General features: G+C 34.7%; 1 protein-coding gene across 1 annotated transcript in view; it reads right to left on the bottom strand.

Moving 5' to 3' along the window:
* Window positions 1-11731: 11731 nt before the first annotated feature.
* Window positions 11732-21253, bottom strand: part of DPY19L2 (dpy-19 like 2) — a 119818-nt gene continuing 110296 nt past the window's right edge. The window contains exon 22 of the mRNA XM_012777557.2: window positions 11732-14411. Within this exon, the coding sequence (XP_012633011.1) occupies window positions 14261-14411 (151 nt within the window). The 3' untranslated portion in view covers window positions 11732-14260. The remainder of the gene's footprint in view (window positions 14412-21253) is intronic.

The following is a 21253-nucleotide window of genomic DNA, read 5'->3' as shown; positions in this document are numbered from 1 at the left end:
TTATTCAGGAAATGACTGGATATTGATGGTTATGTAGGTCTTCTACTAAAACAGTAGAATGAATGGTTTAGAGTTAGACACTTAGATTGTTCTGTTTTTCTCAACTGATGATCTCTTTGGATCAGAAGAGATATTCACAATATTAAATGTATATAAATTATTTTATGGAGGTAGCCAATAATAAGGTATTTATTGTCTTTGGATCTGCTTTAGTTCACGCCTCCTCTGTGGGATGGAAGGGCCAGTAGCAGAAGTGCCACAGGAAGCATCAGACAGAGACTAGACAGAGAGGGCCCTTCCAATAAATTGTAAGAGAAAGACTCCTTACCTGCGCACTAGAATCAACACTGCGTTAGGGATGGAGTTATCAGGACACAACAACAAAAGGCTCTTTATAACGATAAAGATAATAAAGGTATAGTTAAGAATGATCGGACACACATTGTAGAAAAAGAAGTATATTAATTTCATTTTAGCATTAACTTCAGCAATAGTATTTGCAGCAGCTACAAGGATTATACATTCATTTCCCCTCTCATTAAAGGAGAGGATGGGCCCTTTTTACATATGGATTGTTCATCTTTCCTCTGCACGCCTCATGTCATGAATGCCCCAGGCAGGTCTAAGCTGGATGGCATTCTCTGTTTCCAGACCATTTTTATTTATTATAAAATGATCAAACTAAGTATTTTGTTTTTTTTTTTTTAAATTTGTTATCTGTAATTATTATGGATACACAATAATTATATATCTTTTAGGGTACATGTCATGTTTTGATACAGACATACAATGTGACTTAATCAAATCAGGGTAATTGGGATATCAAACACCTCATATATTTAAATATTTCTTTATGTTAGGAACATTCTGATTCCATTCTTTTAGTTAAAGTATTCTCTAACTTATTGTTGATTGTAGTCACTTTGTTGTGCTATCAAATATTTTTCATTCTATCTTACTATTAATATATTTTTGTACCCATTAACCATCCTCACTTTATCTCCCCTTTCCTGCTACCCTTCCCAGCCTCTGGTAACCACCATTCTACTCTGCTCTCTGTCCGTGACATCGATTCAAACTAAATTTTAAAGAAGAGTTTCTATCATGTGCGTTGCTAAAGGATCTTCTTCTAATCTATGCCATTAGATAGGTGCTATGGGCTGAATTGTGTCCCCCTTCCCCATTCATATTTTGAAGCCCTAACCCTAGTAACTCAAATGTGACTATTTGGAGATAGGATGTTTAAAGAGCTAATTAAGGTACAATGAGTTCATTGGGGTGGGCACTAATCCAATATGACTGGAGTCCTTATGTGTAGAGATTAAGACACAGGCACAAAGGAAAGACCACATGAAAACACAGGGAGAAGGTGGCCACTTGTAAGTCAGGGAGAGGAGCCTCAGAGGAAACCAACCCTGCAGACACCTCAACCTCAGACTCCTAGCCTCTAGAATTTTGAGACAATAAATTTCTGTTGTTTAAATCACCCAGTCTGTGGTACTCTGTTCTGGCAGCCCTAGCAAACTAATATAATAGGTATCCCCAAGGGTGGACTGTGTTTCATTTCAGTGCTCTGTGTTCTGGCCAATTGTGTCTGTCATCTTCCTTTGTGTGGAAATGGGTCACCAGTGGACAAAAGCATAGTCAGTTTTTAGAACCTATACCATGATCTTGGGTCTGTATTTACTTCCAGTGATAATGCATATAAATTCAATATAAAATACAGCAATAAAGTGCAAAATGTGTGTGGACCCAGAAGTACCACAGTGGTTCAGGGAAGTGTTTGCATTAAGTGGTCAAGGAAGGCTTCCAAGTGGGAAAATTTAAGCTGGATCTTGAAATATGGGTAGGATTTTTGGAGCCATGTGGAGAGGTTGGAGAAAATGGAGAGAAAATAATAATATGGGCCAAAATAAGGACACACTCAGAAAATGGAGCAAAGAATATTCTGATTTCGTTTGTGCAGGTGAGCAACGGGAGACGAGACGGGCAAGGTGGACTGGGACTGTTGTAGAATGTCTTCGGTGCCAGGTAAAGACATGTGCCCTGGGGAGAGTGGGAAGCCACAGAGAGTTCTGGCTAGGAGATTGGCCTGGAGGTCTGACAGCCGGTGTTTGGGAAGATGAGTCTGTGGAGGGAAGAAGGATGATACAAAGGGAAGAAGTGCTGGAAGACAGGGGTATAAGGTAAGAAGCTACTTCTGTTGTCCTTGCACCAGGTGAGGGGAAGTGACCGCAGGCTGTATATCTGAACGGGAAAGGAAAGGACAATTCGAGAAGCATGATAGGAGGCACTGAAAAGAGCTGGCTGGCAGTAGGGGTGGAGGAGAGTCAGGCGACTGATCTTTCAAATCTTGATTAAAAAGGAAAGATTAGTGAAGATTATTTCCATTTTACTGATGGAAACACCAAGGCATAATATATTTGCCTATAATTATTAAAATTTTTAGGCCAATGAAACAAAATTCCTTCTCATTTGTCTTCATTGGTAGATAGCCTTTATCACATTTTCTACTGCCATGATATCCCTAAAAATAATTATCATTAAAATTTCCCTGCCAAGATAACTCTATGTCGTCTATTTTTGCAATCTATTTATACCTTCACTCATGAATTCTAATTGGTCCCTTTACCCTCAAACCATCATGTCTATTTTTCAGATTATCAGAGGCATGAGGAAGGAGTGAGGATCCCCTCGGGAGAAATTTATCTGCTGCAGCTACCACAGAGTAGCTATTTATTAAGCATTTATTTTAAATTGGGCTCTCTGATGCATATACGTAGCATTTAATCTCCACAGCAGCCTGTGGGTAGGCAGTATTGTCCTCAATTTATAGATGATTAAATGGATGTTCATGTAAATTAAATTCCCTGAGACCACACAGCCAAGTGGTACAAGGAGGGCTTCAACCCAGGTGGAACTGACCCCAAACCCATGAATCCAGCCACTGATATAGCTGCAAGGATAGAGGGCACAGTGGTGTCATGGTTTTAGGCTAGTTCTTTGTTTCCACCCTCTGCCTCTGTCAATGCTCCTTTCTGTCACCAGCCACTGAAGAGGTGCTTACAAAGTATGTAACGGAGCCAAACTGGATTGTATTCAGGCTCTAAGTTTGTTACTAAAAACCATGAACTTAAGGTTCTGGAGGGTCTACCTTGAAAAAGCATTGAATGGAAACTTCCCTACTTTTCTAAAGATGCATATGTTGCTATACAGTCTGTTTGTTATCAATTTTAACTTCCGTTTTTCAACAATAAATATTTTTAGTATTTCACCCATCCTCTAAAAAATTTCCTGTGGAAATAGATTTCTCTAGAACTCTATAGTTCACATGTTTTTCGCCTAAATCAAAAAGGTTCACTTGATTTGACTATTTTCTTCTTCTGTTTTAAACCACTTCTTTTTGCCCCTTCCCCCTGAAATAAAAGTGTCCGTGCCCAGGAGGTATACATAGATGATTGGCTTTTTAGAGCCAAAAGGCCATTAGAGATTGTCTAAGCTAGAGTGAGTTGTACAAGAGAGGTGTTCTGCTGGGCAGGCAAGACAGAAGTAGCTGCAGGTAGAATGACAGACGTCGGTCGTGAAGGAGCTGATTCCATCAAAGCAATATTGTAATATTTTTAGTTACTTTTTGTTTTAATTTCAAGACCTTAGTGATTTCCCTTATTTGTCCAGTTGTGGTTTTCCATGGAAACCATGCACATGGAATCTGTTTGTATATCTAAATTCATTTGGAAAGCATTTCCGAAGTACCTATGAGAGGCTGGGTGTTGAGCTAGGTCTTGGACATGTGAACAAACTGCTGTCCCAGTAAGGCAGGTCTGTACCTCTAAGGAAACCGAAGGCAGTAGAGACTGAAAGGCACTCAACCCTGCGAATCCTGGAACAGGAGTCTGGACTGGTATGGTAGAGACCTAAATGGAGACGCAGAAATTTGAGTCTTGCTTATGTTTCTGATCTGGAGAACAACGTAGGTGACTTTGTATAAAGTCTTTGTATACTTTTGCTAAGCTGTCATGCTTATCTTCTGATGTCACCATAGTCTCAGGCAGTTAAGAAAATTGTTATAACATCAGATTTCTTGCCCTCACTGTAGTGACTATATTAATTTTCATGCAGGAGAGAACTGGCTCTGAAGGAAAAACTGTCTCCTCACTGAGGGCCTCTTTCACCTCTCTGGAATGTTCTGTGATGGCCTTGCTGTGATGGCCTTGCTCTAGCTTGGGAGTGGGAGGGCTGTGGGCATACTGGATATGAGTGTCAATTTGTGTGTGTGTGAGACAGAAGATTTAAACGTATGAAGGTATTTGACACAGAATATTATTTCATATGAGTGTGTGAATCCATAATCATAAACCATCTAAGAGGAAATGATGACTAGATATTTTAGCATTGTCTGAAATTGAAGTTTAGATTCTTGTTCTTTCTCAGGTACTAAAAAAATAATGCCCAGAGAAAATCCTCTGTTACAGTGAGTAGATGCTCTGATCAATTCTGGGAGCAGAGTGTGGAAAGTGCTGGGAAGAGTGGGATTGAACCCCAACCTGGTGGATGATCTGAGAGCTTGGCCTCATAACCCAAGTTTCCTACTGTTAATGTTCACATCGCGGCTCTACCCAATCACAAGAAGACGAGGTCCTGATGAGGCGCTGCAACATGAAACAGGCCAGACAGCTACCCAAGCACCACTTCCCTCCGCCTCTCTCATTCACCACTCCTCCCCTCACCTTGTTGCAGGTAGCAAGAGTAGGAGGTAGAAAAAGAGCAATAGAGCCACTTATTAAAGAGCTAATCCACAAACTTTGCCTCTGTTGACCTTTTTGGTTTCTCTCTCTCTCTCTAAGGTAAAAATCATCTGCTATAAAAAACAGGAATTTAGAGAAACATTTACAAACTCCCTCTAAAAGTAATCAGAAACAGCTGCCTTTCCCATCCTGACTAGGTTAGGACACTGGTAAAATTTGTACACTGGCCACCAACTCCCTTTATGGTATTTAGAATCATTTCCAATTGAGAAGCAGTTATTTGCCTTTTTAGATTTGTTTTATTTCACTGGTAAGAAGTTAGTCAGAAGGCAAGACTCTGGAGGCCTGGAGTTGTTGAGTTTTCTATTTTATACCTGGAGGGTAAGCCCACCTTAGTAAATGCAAAGTTATTTCAAAACTCAAAGCCATGTGATACCACTGTACTATAGCACCCTGCTATTTTGCAGTATAACGTACATTCATTCATATGTTCATGCCTTGAGGCTGTGTGCATTTTCTGTTTCTAGCATAATGGCTTTTAAAAATTAAAGATATAAATTAGCCGTTAATAGAGAAACAGCACAGTCGTAAAGCTCCCCCAAATTGGCATAATAAAATATTGCTAGTAGACTCCAGAGGGGACAGACAATCCCTAAAGAATAAACAAACTATTGAGTAGAGAATAGAAACATCACCCAGTAACCAACTGCTCTGTGCTGATCTTCAAACCATCAGCTCCCTGATCTAAGCAATAACAACGAAAGCAGCAACAACAAACCGCTACCCAATGCTTACTCTATCTTACATGCTTTACATGTATTTCTTCATTTTTTTTCTTCAAAATATCATTTTTGAAGGAGATACCTTTGATATCTCCATTTTGCAGATGATAAAATTTTAATGTTAATTGCCCAGCTGGTAAATGGTAGAGCAGGAGGTCAAACCCAGTCTTAATTTATATACTAATATTTTGAACTTGATCCCCCGAGCACCCAATGTAGCATTGCATACCTTAAAAAGAATTAAGAAAATGTTGATCTATTTGGGGGGGGATAATTGTAGGAAGAGTAAATAATAAAAGTTACCCAAAGGGATCACCAATCACTCTACCTTTAAAATTTTTCTATGTTTTAACCTGTTAGTTTCCACATTATTCTTCTGTGCAATCTTTACTGATCACCTGCTATGTGCCAGGCACTGTGCTGGGTGGAAAACAGAAACCAGTAAGACACAAATCCTGTATTTAAGTAATTCACAGCTCAATAGGGGACTCAAAAAGGCAGACAGATCATTTTTAAATTATCAAACCATGTGACAAGGGAAGTGGAATTAGCAGACCACAGAGGGGAGGGTCAGGACAGGACGAGGGGGAGGAGAAGACAGGGAAGACCTTAGCAGGCTGAGGGGAAGGAGGGAACACAGGCAGGAAACAGAGCTGTTGGAAATTTCAAGCAGTTCATTGTCACAGAAGCGAAAGGTGTGATGTTGGGAGGGCCAAGGGTCCCAGAGAGGAGGCAGGATACAAAGCACAGAAAGCTTCCTAGAGCACGAAGGAAGGAGGGAGATAGACTCACTCGAGCAGTGGCAGAGACAAGCCGGTGAGGGAGGGAGGAGCTAGGAAGAGTGTTATCTGCAGAGATCATCACAACTAAAATGTAGTTCATGTCTTTGAGTTCTCTTGCTTTCTCTCATTTTCTGCTAAAACTGATACAAATTTCATGGCAAATGTTATGTCATAGCCAGCAGATGGCACTAACTATACATAAAAAGAACATTTTGCACACTAACTTTTTTATTAGGCATTTCTTTCTACTTATTTTAAAAGTAATTTAGTCTTTATAATAAATTATTTGATTAAGTATGAGGATTATGTAAGAGCTAGAGTTCATATCAAGATTGTTTTGCTTTTTGTGACATTATAAAGGGAGTCTAATATAGCCAATGTTCCTTTCAAATAATTGGGATTGGCTAGAATTATTTTATGACCAAATTTCAGTGTTTAAGTCTTCATAGAAACGTACGGTGTATTACATACTATGCCTCAAAGATCTGAATGCTCATCTACTGTTCTCAGGGGACTTTTCTTCATTCTAGGGACTCTAACATTTGACTAGAGTCTGGAACTGTGAGACAGAATAAGCATCTCATAGGCATTCAGTCCTCTCTTCTGACAGTGAATACTGTGCTATATAGCTTCAAAGGGATTCTCTCGGAAGATACCAGTAAGGTTGTAAAATTAATAATTGCCTTGGTGGCACCATTTCTGGGTGGTGAATTTCCAGGAAAATTCATGGAAAACTAGGATGGGTGAAAAGGTAAAATTAGGAAGGGGTAACAGCTGTTAAAGATAGAGGAGGGGGAGCAGGATTGGGTGGGGAGAGCCTTCGGGCTGTGAGGCTGATCTGGTCCCTGTGAAAGGAGGAGCAAGGGGAGAACTCCCACTGCAGAGACATCTGACGAGTCCTGGGCTTACTCAGAGACCAGCTTCAAAGCAAAATTTGTCTGCTCAATGAGTCCAGCATTAGGCAGTACCTTGCTTTGCTCAGTCATTTTCTAGGGACTGTCCGGGAAGAGCGTGACCTGGGTAAGAATGCTATGAGAGAGGCTGGTGGTGCTGCACTGCCCACAGCTGGACAGCAAGTTCTTTCTCAGAGGAAGATCCCAGGGGGTGGTGCACTTTTGCGCCTGCCACACCATCCTAAAGAAACAACTCTCCTGTTTATGATTTCCTTTATATTCCTTAGGTCTCTGATGAAGCTGTAGGAACAGGCTCTATCTTTTCCAGTAGCTGAGGAGCTACAGAAGCTAATTACTAAGTTCTTGTGTATAATTCAATCCAGTACATTCCATGAAGTAGCTTTGCAGCTTCACCTGAATAATCTCAATATCTATATCTGAGTTATATATAGCTGTTGGATGAAATGTTTAAAAGTAAAGTCCATTGTCTATGTGTTCAAAGGATAGAAATGACTTTTAATTTCAGGCAAGCATAATAAGGAAATCATTATGGGCAAAAGCTCCTTTACTATAATTCAAAGTCGAGTATAAATGATCTTATTTGCTGTTTCTGATTGTTAATACATCTCTGTGCTTTCTATTAACATCCAATTCAAAGATACCTACATCTTAGGTGGTACTAAAATGAATCACACATATTGCACTTAATGCCTTTCCACAAGGAATGTCATGTTTGATCTTAATAATTCTGTCAGGTAGGTATTATGCCAATGTACAGATAAAGAGCAGATCCTGAGAGCTGACTAGAGAGTAAGGGCTTATACTGTCCTAGCACTCCAGAGCCCAAATTTTCCTTTCACCTCTGCTGCCCACTTGACCTGCTTCTGTCTCTCCAGCTGATGGTATGTTATTCAATGTACACATGCTTCCATTGAACCAAAACACTGTTCCTCGACAGTACTATATGCCTTAATTGTCCTTTGTTGTTGCACATGCCATTCTCGGTTCCTGGAATGACGCCTCTCATTTATTATCCTTGGTTACTTCCTACCTTCTCTTTAAGATACAAATCCAGTAGCCTCTAAACAATCTGAGATGAAATGGTCTGCTCAAGTGTCCTGGTGTGCCCAGCACAGATTACAAAGTGATTATCACCCACTAGCTTCTAAGCTAGTGAATATTTGAGAATAGAGAGTACCTTTAAAGAGTATGTGGCTAGGCATGGTGGCTTACACCTGTAATCTCAGTGCTTTGGGAAGCTGAGGTGAGAAGCTGAGGCCTCACTTGAGGCCAGGAGTTTCAGACCAGCCTGGGCAACATAGCAAGACCCTATGTCTCTACAAAATAAAATATTAGCAGGGTATGGTAACATGTCCCTGTAGTCCCAGCTACTTGGGAGGCTAAGGCAGGAGGATTCCTTCAGCCCAGAATTGGAGATTATAGTGAGCTATGATTGTGCCACCACACTGCAGCCTGAGCAACAGAGTGAGACCTTGTCTTTTTTTTTTTTTTTTTTTTTAAAAAGAGTACATGGACAGACTCTTGCATATTGTATCCATTGTATCCATACAGTTTGCAGACAGTATATGTTGAATACAACAAAAAAAGACTTTAAAAGTTGCAGGGTACACAAAGTGGTATCAAATATCAAATATTAAAACTTGATTTGATTTCATTTCAAAGGAAAGCAATGTTTTTCCTACTGAATGTTACCAAAACCTATGTTAGAGATATTTTTTGAGAAAAAAATCCCTTTTGGATCATGTGCTAAGTAGGTACATTTTTGTATTTTTTCTAATCTTTGTAGTTAACCACAGGAAGAGATGAAATACAAGGGCCATCAAAAACACTGATGAGCTGGGTTGCAAAAACAGAATTCTCATCATATGAAGGCTATTTTAAGGCCATGAAGAAACCCCATAATATTGCACATCTTGATTTATACAAAAAAATCAAGTAACTGCTGTGAATTGCAATGTAATTTCTATGAATATCTTTTTTCAAAGTCCTAAAAACCACAATATGAAAAATTTTTAAGAGGGTGTACTACTCCTGAAAGTTCATATATTATCCTGGATTTTCCAACTTTTCCTTAATTCACATGAATTACTTTCATAGACAAAAATTTAAATAAGAAAACAACATACAAAATAATCAAATTACTCTTTCTAGTTTGTTCTGTTCAGTAAAGGCACAGCCACAGCAACTGCTATTTGAAAAAAACAAAATAATATATTGTACAAATGGAAACTCAATACAATTTACAATCTGAAAATTTGTTTGAATAGCTGGATCTCAGTCATCGGAACAACTCTTGATGCTGTTTAAGCACCCAGAGCTACTTAAACAGAATGTGGTTTTAAGAAACAGATGTGGTAAAGCCATACTTTGAAAAGTATAAAATATATTAAACATTATAAAGTATATGTCCATTTTAAAGAATTATAAAATGAACATATGTACGTAGCATCAAGTTAAAAAATGAAATGGTAATATTGAAGCACCCAGGGCCTCTCCTGTATTGCATTTTCTCCTGGAAGTGATCACCAGCCTATGTTTTGAACTAATTTTGCTTATGCTTTCATTGTTTTGGCACATTATATCTCCTATAAATATTGCTTTGTGTTCAGGCTATGTATAAATGGCATATATATTTACATACATGCATACTCCGTTTGAATATTTAAGTTTTTTATCCTTAACCTTATACTTGGGATTGGTTCCTGTTGATACTAGTGAGTGTAGACTTTCACTCCTTTATAATATTCCACTATATAGAAATACTTCATTTAATACATTCTACTGGTGGATCACTGGGCTGTTTTCAGCTTTATTTTTCTTCAGGTACAAATAATACTTTCATGAACATTCTGATATTTTTTTTTTTTTGAGACAGAGTCTCACTTTGTTGTCCAGGCTAGAGTGAGTGCCGTGGCGTCAGCCTAGCTCACAGCAACCTCAAACTCCTGGGCTCAAGCGATCCTCCTGCCTCAGCCTCCCGAGTAGCTGGGACTACAGGCATGCGCCACCATGCCCGGCTAATTTTATATATATATATCAGTTGGCCAATTAATTTCTTTCTATTTATAGTAGAGACGGGGTCTCGCTCTTGCTCAGGCTGGTTTTGAACTCCTGACCTTGAGCAATCCGCCCGCCTCGGCCTCCCAAGAGCTAGGATTACAGGCGTGAGCCACAGCGCCCGGCCACATTCTGATATTAATAGTTGGTTTCTCTAGTATATTTATACAAACATTTCTTTAGGCTGGAATTTTGGTTGTAGGGACTACACACCTTAAAATTTATTAGGCAATAACAAGTTATTTTCCAAGGTGGCTGTACCAGTTTATACTCCTGCTATAATTTCATGAGAGTTCTTATTGCTCCCTGTCCTCACCGATTCTTATTGTCAGACTTATAAATTGTGCCACATGGTTTTAATTTGTATTTCTCTATTTTCTTCCAAAAGTTTTAAAGTTTAAGTCCTTGACCCATCTTAATTTGATTTTTGTGCAAGAAGTTATATACCTACTTGCTCTTTTGAAAATTTCCTTATATTTCTCATAGTTAAAATTATTTTCAAAGAGATTTTTCTTCTCCCTGATATCTATCCTCACCACTTATGAGGAGACTCGATGGATTAATCAAAGAATAGAAACACATACAGAACTCCAGAGAAGTAACATTCTAAAGAACATAGTGAGTTTTTACTAGACATGGAATAATGCAAATTAGAATAAAAATAATATTTTGAACCTCACAAGTAGCAAAAAGTATTTTTAATAAGGCTAACCAACGTGAGAGTGTTGTAAAATTAGGATTGTCACACACACACAACCAACTTTTGGTGGTGCATTTTATCCTTTTGCAAAGGTTATTTGAGGTAAACTACGTTGAAGGCTTTCAGGGCATCTATATTCTTTTAATGATATTTAACTTTATGAAATCTATCCTATGGAAATAATTTTGAAATCAGAAAAAATTTTAATGTACTAAGATATGAATTATAGTGTTCTATATATACATACACATAATAGCAAAAATGAAAATAGCTTAACAGTGGTTAAGATACACAAAATAGGATGTTACATAGCCTCTAAAGTTGTCTATAACAATATATTTCCATATTTATTATGTGAAGAATAAAACATAAAATGGCTTAAAGCTATGTTAAAACAAGAAAATAAGCAAAAAATATATGGCTAAGAGAAAGTTTGGAAGAAAACAATGAAATGTTAATAGTGTCTGTGAATATTTTCTTTCAAATTTCCTGTTTCCAAAACTAGTTTTCTATAATGAATTCCTATTGCTTGTATAATAGAAACATGTAAAATATAAACATATGATTTTATTATTAAAATTAAAAATATTCAACTGTTGTGAATGTATTGTCAATAAGCTGCAAAAGGGTAGGACACACATATTTACTGCAGCTCTGCATTAGCCTCTGACAACTGATGACAGGAGGGGTGGCTGCAGCTTGTGTGCCACTCATGTCTTGCCATGGTTTCAGATCCATGTGCAAAAATATAATCACAGGAAACTATATGCTGGCTAGAAGCCAATAGAATAATTTATATAAACGTAAGCTGTTGTCCAGTATTCTTATTTGTTGACACCAAATAAAGGAAGGACTATTTGGAATTCTCAAATTAGCTAACTTCACCCTGTAACATAATATTACTGAAATGGTTATCTAGTGGAATGGGGGAGAGGAAGGAGAAGAACTTAATGTTTGTTGAGTGCCTATATGTGCCAAGCACTTTGACATATTATTTCACTAATACTCATAATGATCCTGTCAAGTAGGTATTGTGAGTTTTGATTTCCAAGGTAAGAAATTGAAGCTCATAGAGTTAAATAACATGACTAAACTTAAGTACTATGCCTGATACACTGTAAGTGCACCATAAATATTTTTTGAATCGATAGTAGGTATACCTAGTATGGAAGAACCAGGAATCAAACTTAGATTCATCTCATTACAAAGCCCACATTATTTCCATCACAGTACACTGCCTTCTGTGTGAGACAGAACCATTTGAAAATGGGTAAGAAAAATCACTGCCAATGTAAACATGGCTATTAAACCTGGCAACCTACGATTTCTCCCTTCATGTTAAAACTATTTCAATTTCAAATGTATGCTTGGTAAAAGATATGAAAAGACAGAAAACACACAGAGGATCTTCAATGGCTTTTAAATTATTTAACATACATAGCATGTGAAAATAACATAAATCCATCTGAAAACATGTGTAAGGCACATTTTATTAGTTAATACAGCTCATCCCCTTTTTGAATTCTGCCAACTTCTTTAAAATGTTTCCTATGAACCATTATCTGAAAAGTGTTAAGTTTATCAACATTAGATGTTATGTCTCTTTTCTATATTTGCCCCACGCTTATGCTGAAACAATTATTTGGAAATGCTAAAATAAATAAAATGTGGTATTTGCTTTCTTAGCTGTTTTGTATATGGCATCAAAATAATTTACAACCATAAAAGTTGAAAATAATTTTATTGGTTCTCCTATACAGAAATCCACATAACCAATAGAGTGCTACTTTAAAAAAAAAAAAAAACTCTACCAACTTCTTTAAAATATTTCCTGTGAAAATGTCACCTAAAATGTGTTATTTTAATTTTTATGGATATTAGGTGTTATACTTATTTTCTTTCTTTGCCCTTACCTTCTTTACTCCACACTTACAGCAAAACAAATTATTTGAATATGCTAAAATAAATAAAATGTGGCATGCTTTCTTAGTTTTGTATACTATAATAAAATATTTACAAAACTTGAAAAATAATTTCATTGGTTTTTCTGTATATAATTGTCTACCTACTATAAGTGAACTAATCTCTGGAATTAAGTCACTTTGTTATCTCAAGTATAAAGGGCCAAAAATTTAAGGGAATTATAAAAACTCCAAGATGACTACTTTAAAGTAGATGCACATTAAAATATTATAGATCTTGCATATTTAATATTTATCAAACAGAGAAAAAATTGTTTATCTTTGCACTTAGCAATAATATCTTCAAGAAAATTTTTTACCACTTTTCAAAGCATTATTGTTTAGAAGATTGTATTGAAAGAGAAGATTTATAAAACATTACCTTCCTCATCTAAAACCAAAAACAAATAAGGACTTAAAAATACGTTATTACAAAAGATGGTGACTAGACATAAGGACTATGTCTAATAAGCTACAGGGCCATCAAGATGAAAAGGCTTTTGCTTCATTTAAGATCTAGGATCTGAAAATATCATTTGATAAATTTAACTGGATTTTCTTTTCTGATTGTGTTTAACCCACAGATTTGGTTGTATACCATAGCAATTTTAATTTTACCTGGATATTAAAAAAAAAAAAACCACTGGATTCCAAATGCAGATCAATACCCTATTTAACTTAGATTGAGAACTAATCAGTGTGATATACTTATTTGGTTGTATAAATACATTTCAAGAGACTTAAAAAATTATAAAACAAGATGTTTTTAGAAATACTTTAAATTGAATAAGAAAAAGTTATCAAAGCTATTAAATATCTTTCTTATGGGCTAGATAAGAAAAAAAACACCTTAATAGACACATGGTTACAAATTTCCTCAAGGAGGTAAAGAGGTTGTGACCAGTATCAAGATCTTAAAGTATTATTTCATAGCCTAAGTTATCCTACTCTGAGTGGTGTAAAGAGTTTGAGCTGGTACACCCTGATACTAGAGGAAATCTAAAGCAATGCACCTAGCTGGATTAAAAAAAAACTTACCCTGATTTATTAAAATGCACTGTTCTTTTACATACATTTTTCTTTAAAATTCTAAGATGGGCATTTGTTTATGCAGTATGGAATAAGCTTTATAAGGCTGGTATTTCAATGAAAAACAAGTTATCTATCTTTAATAACTGGAAAAACTTTAAATCACTTTTATTTTCTTATATTTAAGCATCCCTTATTAAAGCCTATGATTTTTATTAATGCAAACAAAGCAAAAAGTGATTGTTTTTGACACATTTCACTGTACCACAGTGTAACTGATAGTCTCAATCTCAGTTAACCTTCAATACTCTGTACATACTATTCTGAAATACTGTGGTGAAGTAAGGCCTTGCATCCTTGAGCAAGATGCTACATAAGGGAGGGTTAGCTGCATTGGATGGGTCTTCCACATCCCAGATTTCAAGCATACTGCAACCAGGCCTAAAAAAAGATACACATATATATGTATAAAAATGTATTCATATTTAGAGGAGAGACATAAATTATAAACTATCTCCTAGATTTTCAGAGACTAATTTATTTAATAAATTTTATAAAGCATTTCAAAAAACATAAGTTCAACATTTAGAGATAAAAAATTAAGTATGTAGCATTTTTATGTCCTACTTAGCCAAATAATGAGACATCCTAAAATAAAGTCTCAACATACATTCATAAATATATACTTAAAAATTCACTTTCAAAATGAAATATAAATATTTTACAAATGATATCACCATCCAAACATAAAGTCCATTTATAGTGGAATGAGACAAATTAAAGTAAAGCTAATCAAATTCCTGATGAATTTCATATTGTTGAGCATAAATTGCCTTGGATTAGCATGAAAACATAGTCCAAGTCAGGGAAAGGAGGCTTTTAAGCCAATTTGTTTTCCTCAACCCTTTCTGGTTTAGGGTGGCTGCTATGAGTAGGCTAAATGAGACAATATTACTCACTACAGAGTAAGTAACCCTGCATGAAAGTCATTAAAGGAAAGGAATCAGGCAGAATTGGTTTCTTTCTTACTTTCTCTCTTTCCCTCTCTCTCTCTTGCTCAGGCTGGTCTCGTGGTTTCTAATATTTTTAACGTCTATATTGAAGCATAATTTATATGCAATAAAATTCACCCATTTTATGTGTAAAGTTTGTTAAGTATGGACAAACGTATATAGATGTGTAAGCACTACCACAATCATAATACAGAAAATTTCCATCACCCCAGCAAGTTCCTTTGTGCCGTCCTGTAGTTAATACCCTCCCCAAAACACAGCTCCAGGCAACTACTGATCTTTCTGCACTATAGTTTTACCTTTTCTAGAATTTCATATAAATACATTACATAGTCTTTTAATTTTTGGCTTCTTTACTTTAACATGTCTTTGATATTCATACCTCAGATGTTGTAGTTCTTCAGTTTCTAACTACAGTTCAGTAGTTCCTTACTTTTTATTGCTAAACAGTATTTCATTTTGTGGAGAGATAACACAATTTGTTTATCCATGTGTAAGTTAATAAACTCTTGAGATGTTTTGAGTTTTTGGTGATAGGGAGCAATGCTGCTATGAACAATCATGGACAAGGCTTTGTGTGGACATATGCTATCATTTCTCTTAGGAGCACATGTAGGAATGGAATTGCTGGGTTGTATGGTAAGTGTGTACCTAACTTTATAAGCAACTTCAAAACTGTTTTCCAAAGTACATGCACCATTTTCCATTTCCACCAAAAATGTGTGAGAGTTTAAGTTGTTCTATATCCTTAGAAATACTTGGTATTATCATTTTTTGTAGTTTTAGTCATGCTAGTGTGGTTATGGTTCATTCAAAATATTTTCTTTGGGGGAATGTCTATTCATTAGTTTGCCAAATTTTGTGTTGTTTCTTATTTATTGAAGTCTGAGTTCTTTACATATTCTGAATAAAAGTCCTTGTCAGATTTTTTAGCAGATTTATCAAGGCATAACTGCTCAATAACTACTCAACAAACTATATATATTTAGTATACACTTTGATGCATTTTAACATATGTATACGTCTATGAAACTACAACCACAATAAAAATCATGAACATATCCATCTCTCCCGAAAGTTTACTTCTGCCTTTTTGTAAGCCTATTCTCTTATCCCAGCCAACTCCCCTCCTCAGACTATTTATCTGCCTTCTGTCACTATAGATTTATTTGCATTTTCTGGAATTATTGCATATTTTCTTTTTTGTCTGGTTTCCCCAGTAGAATTATTTTAAGATTCATCCATATTGTATCAATAGTTCATTCTTTCCTTTTGGTATTATTACATTGACTGGATATTACACAATAATGCGTATCCACTCATCTGTTGATGAATAATGGGGTCATATGTAGTTTTTGGTTATTACAAAAAATAAGCTATGAATATTTGTGTATGAGTATTGGTATGGATGCATGCTTTCTTTTATCTTATGTTATCTTATCTTTTATCTTAAATACATATAGTAGGTGCATGTTTTACTTTTTCTAAAATTGCCTGTCTTGCAAAGTGATTGTACCATATTACACTCATATCATTAGTGTATGAGAATTCTAGATCCTTCAGAGTGTCAGCACCACTTAGCATAATCATTTTTTCCAATTTTAGACATATTATTAGGTCTTTAGTGATATCTCATTGTAGTTTTTGACTTGTATTTCACAAATGACTAGTAATATCAAGCATCTTTGCTTGTGATTATTTACCATCCACATTTTTTTTTGTTGAAGTGTCTGTCCAAAAATGCTGCCCATTTTTTATTTGGTTGTTTTCTTATTACTACATTTTGAATGTTCTTAATAAATCTAGATAAAGTCCTTTATAAGACATAGGCTTTGAAAATATTTTCTCCTAGACTGTAGTTTATCTTTTAATTCTTCCTAACAGTGTCTATAAAAGATCAAAGGTTTGTAATTTTAATGAGGTTGTATTTACCAATGTGTTCTCCTATGGATCACGCTTCTGATACTGTATGTAAGAAATCTTTGCTTGACCAAAGGTTTTCTAGAAATTTTATATTCTTAGATAAATAAGTTACCTTCTATTTCTAGTTTTCAAAGGATTTTTAATTAATTATGGATATTGGATTATATCAAATACTGAATCTATTTTCCTGAATCTATTGAGATGATCACATGATCTTACTTTTTTAGTTTGTGAATATGGTGAATTTTCTTGATTGATTTCCAAATATTGAGACAACCCTGCATTCTAGGGATAAACTCCATTTGCATATGATGCCCTCTCTTTTTAAAAATATACTGCTGGATTTGTTTGCTATAATTTTATATAGAAATTTTACATATATGTTCATGAGAAATTCTGGTCTGTTTCCTTTTATCGTGTTGGTATCAGGATAATGCTGGCCTCATAGAACATATTGGAAAGTAATCCCTCCTTTTTAATTTTCTGGAATAGCTTGTGAAATTAGAGTTATTTCCAGTAAAGATTATCTACCCTAAAGTTTTCTTTGTGAGAAGAATGTTTTTTACTATAAATTCAAATTTATTATAAGATATAGATCATTCATATTAGATATACCATGTTCTATTTCTTCTTACGTGAGCTTTAGTCGTTTGCATCTTTCAAGAAATTTGTCCATTTTCATCTATTTTGTCTTGCTTTGTGGAGTAAAGTTGTTCATAATATTCCCTAATTATCCTTTTAATTTCTTTAGATACTGTAGTGACAAAGTTGTTTTGAGAAACTTAATTATGATATTTATTGGTGTAGTTTTCTTCATGTTTTTCTTTGGGGTTTGTAACCTTTTTGGATTTATGGGTATAGTTTTCATGAACTTTGGAAAAATTTACACAATTATTACTTCAAATATTTTATGTCCCCCATTATGGGGACTCCAATTATATATATATATCAAATCACTTGAAGTCCTGTAGATCATTGATGGTCTATGAATACATATTTTTCTTCTTTCTCTATATATTTCATTTTACGCAGTTGCCATTGCTACATCTTCAAGTTCATCAATCTTTTCTTCTTCCACATCTAATCTGTCATTACTTCTATCCAGTGTATTGTTCATCTCAGACTGAAAAATTTTCCTCATTAGATGTTAAATTTGGGTCTTTTATATGTCTTCCATGTTCCTACTTAACTTTTTGATTATATGGAATGTAGTTACTTTAATTGTTTTAATGTTCTTGTCTGATAATTCTAACATCTGTTCCAGTTCTGGTTTGCTTTTGATTGGTTGACTTTTCTCCACATTATGGAGCTATTTCCCTGCTATTTTTAACTGATAATCATTGAATGAATAACAGACATTATGAATCTTACTGTTTGTTACTGGACAATTCTGTGTTCTTGTAAATATTCTAGAGCTTTGTTCTATGATGTAGTTAATTTACTTGGTCCTTTTGGGTCTTGCTTTTAAGATTTGTTAAGTGGGACCAGAGAAATGTATAATCAGTGGCTAATTACTCTCCACCACTGAGGCCCCTCTTAGTACTTCTTAGTACCCAATGCACCATGAAATATGAGGTTTGCTAGTCTGTGAGAGTGCCAAAGCTTCTCTCATTAATCATCTTGATTCTTTCCATAGCCTTAGTTCCCTCAGATGCATGGACTGATAATTACTTTACTAAATACTCAAAAGGGAAACTCACAGATCTCTGGAGTTCTTTCTCTGTGATGGTCTGCTCTCTGTAGTCTTTTGTCCTGCTAACCCTAACTTTCTCAGTATCCCCAAACTCCAGGAGATCACAAGGAATTTCTAGGACTTTTTCTCCTAGTTATTTCACAGTTTTAGCTCTTCTGTTTAGGTCTATTGCCCACTTAAAAAAATGGACAGGTTTGAGGTAAGGGTTTTTTTTTTTTGTATATGCCTGCATATGAAGTGTAATTGTTTTAGTGCATTTTGTTAAAAAAAATTTTACTTTCTCCAATAAGTACCTTGGTGTTTTTGTTGAGAATCAACAGAACATGTAAGTATGTGTGTATTTTGAAGTGTTGTTTTTGTTCTAGTTATCCATCTTTATGGCGATATCACCTGTCTTGTTTACTATAGCTTTATCATAAGTCTTAACATCTTTTGCTATTGTTCTGTAAAATTGTTTGGCCATTCTAGGTCCTTTGTATTTCCATATAAATGGACCAGAATCAACTGGTCATTTTCAACAAGCCTACTGGGATACTGATTGGAATTGTATTGTACCAATAGACCAATTTTGGGAGAACTGCCAAATGCTATTTCAATCAAGGAATTGAATTTTTCAACAATGTTCTATAGTTTTTGGTGTACAAGTTTTGTTCAGGTTTCAGGAAATGTATTCCTAATAAATTTTCGATGATAATATAAATGGAGTTGATTTTTAATTCATTTTTCATTTTTTTCATTGCTTATATGGAAATACAATTGATTTTCAAATATTGATTTTTTTTCCTGTGATACTGATATGCTTATTCGTTTATCAGCTTTTACATAAAAATGTTAACTACAAATAAATCCAGTTTTTTATCTTTCCTTTTAATCTCCATGCCTTTTCTTTCTTTTTTCTTGATTGACTATATTGGTTATGTCTTCTGTACAATATTTTATAGAAATGGAGAGAAAAGATATCATTGCTTTCATCCCAATCATTGGGAGAAAACATTCAGTCCTTCATCATTAAGCACGATTATCAGTTGTAGGCTTATTGTTGACATGATTTATCACATTGAATAAGTTTCCTTCTATTTCCCATTTGCTGAGAGTTTTACCATGAAAGGGTACTTAATTTTATCAAATGCTGTTTCCATACCTATTGAGATGATCACATAGATTTTCTCTTTATAAAACTAATATGTTAAATTTAAACCATTTTTATATTCCTGAGATAAAACCCACTGGTCTTATAGATTATTCTTTTTAAGTATTGCTGAACTCAATTTACTAAGTGTTAAGGATTTTTCATTTATGTTTACAAGAGATAACTATCTGTAGTTTTCTTGTGAAATCTTTTCTGTAGTATCAGGGAAACATATGTCTAAGCAAATGAGTGAGGAAATGATACTGCTTGCTCTATTTTCTCTAAGATTTTGTATAGGGTTAGTATTATTTATTAAATGTTTGACAGAATTCATTATTGAAATATCTGGGCTTTCTGAAACATTCTTTGTGGGAAAGATTTAATTTTGAATTCATTTAATAAGTACTAAAATATTCTATTTCGGGGGTAGTTTTGATAGTTTAAGAAATTGCTCCATTTCCACTAAGCTGTCATATTTATTGCTGAAAATTTATTTGTAATATTACCTTGTTCTAATGTCTGTATGATTCCTTCTTGTATTCCTGATATTGATATTTCATGCATTTCCTCCTTTTTTATTGATTGATCAAATTAGAGGGTCATCAATTTTATTAATCTTTTCAAATAACCAGCTTTTCTTTTCATTGATTTCTTGTTTTCCTGTTTTCTACAATGGATGACCACTCTGTAATATCCTGCCTTCTATTTAGTTTGGGTTTACTTTTTTTTCTTTTTACTACCTTTTTAAGGTGAAAGCTTAGATAACTGATTTAATATCTTGTCTTCTAATATAAACAAAGCTATAAATTTCTTTCTAAGTACTACTTTGGTCATATCCCACAAATTTTGATATGCTATAGTTTCAAGTTCATTCAGTTCAAATATTTTCTAATTTTTCTTGTGGGAGGTTAAGAGCATATTGTTTAATTTCCAATTATTTGGGCATTTTTCACATAGCTTTCTGTTGATTTCAAATTCAATTCCATTTTGTCAGAAAATACAGTCTGTATGATTTTAATAGTTTTAAATGTATTGAGATTTGTATTATAGCTTATTGTACATGTTGCATTGGCACTAGAAAAGAATGAAAAGTATATGTATCTGTTGTTTTGGGGCAGAGCTTTATATAAATTTCATTTGGGTTATGTTGGTTCATAGTATTGTTCCAATGTTTTATACTGTTGCCAATCTTCTATGATTTTTTTGTATCATTTACTGAGAGAATTATTGAAATCTCCAGTTATAATTGTTGGTCTATTTTTACTTTTAAGTTCTGTCAATTTTTGCTTCATATATTTTGTAATTCTCTTTTAAGTTCATACACATTCAAATTATCATATCTTCCTGCTATATCGAACTATTTAGCATTATGTAATAAAATGTCATTCTTTGTCTCTAGTATTACTCCTTGTCTTAACATCTACTTTATCTGACATTAATATATATTCACTTCATCTTTCATGTGTTTACTCATATGGTATATATTTTCAATTTTTTTTCCTTCAATCAGTACATATATTTGTAT

This window comes from Microcebus murinus, chromosome 9 (genome assembly GCF_040939455.1).
Source record: "Microcebus murinus isolate Inina chromosome 9, M.murinus_Inina_mat1.0, whole genome shotgun sequence".
Taxonomy (NCBI): Eukaryota; Metazoa; Chordata; class Mammalia; order Primates; family Cheirogaleidae; genus Microcebus; species Microcebus murinus.
The sequence above is the reverse complement of the archived record's forward strand: the minus strand, read 5'-3'. Positions and strand labels throughout refer to the sequence as shown.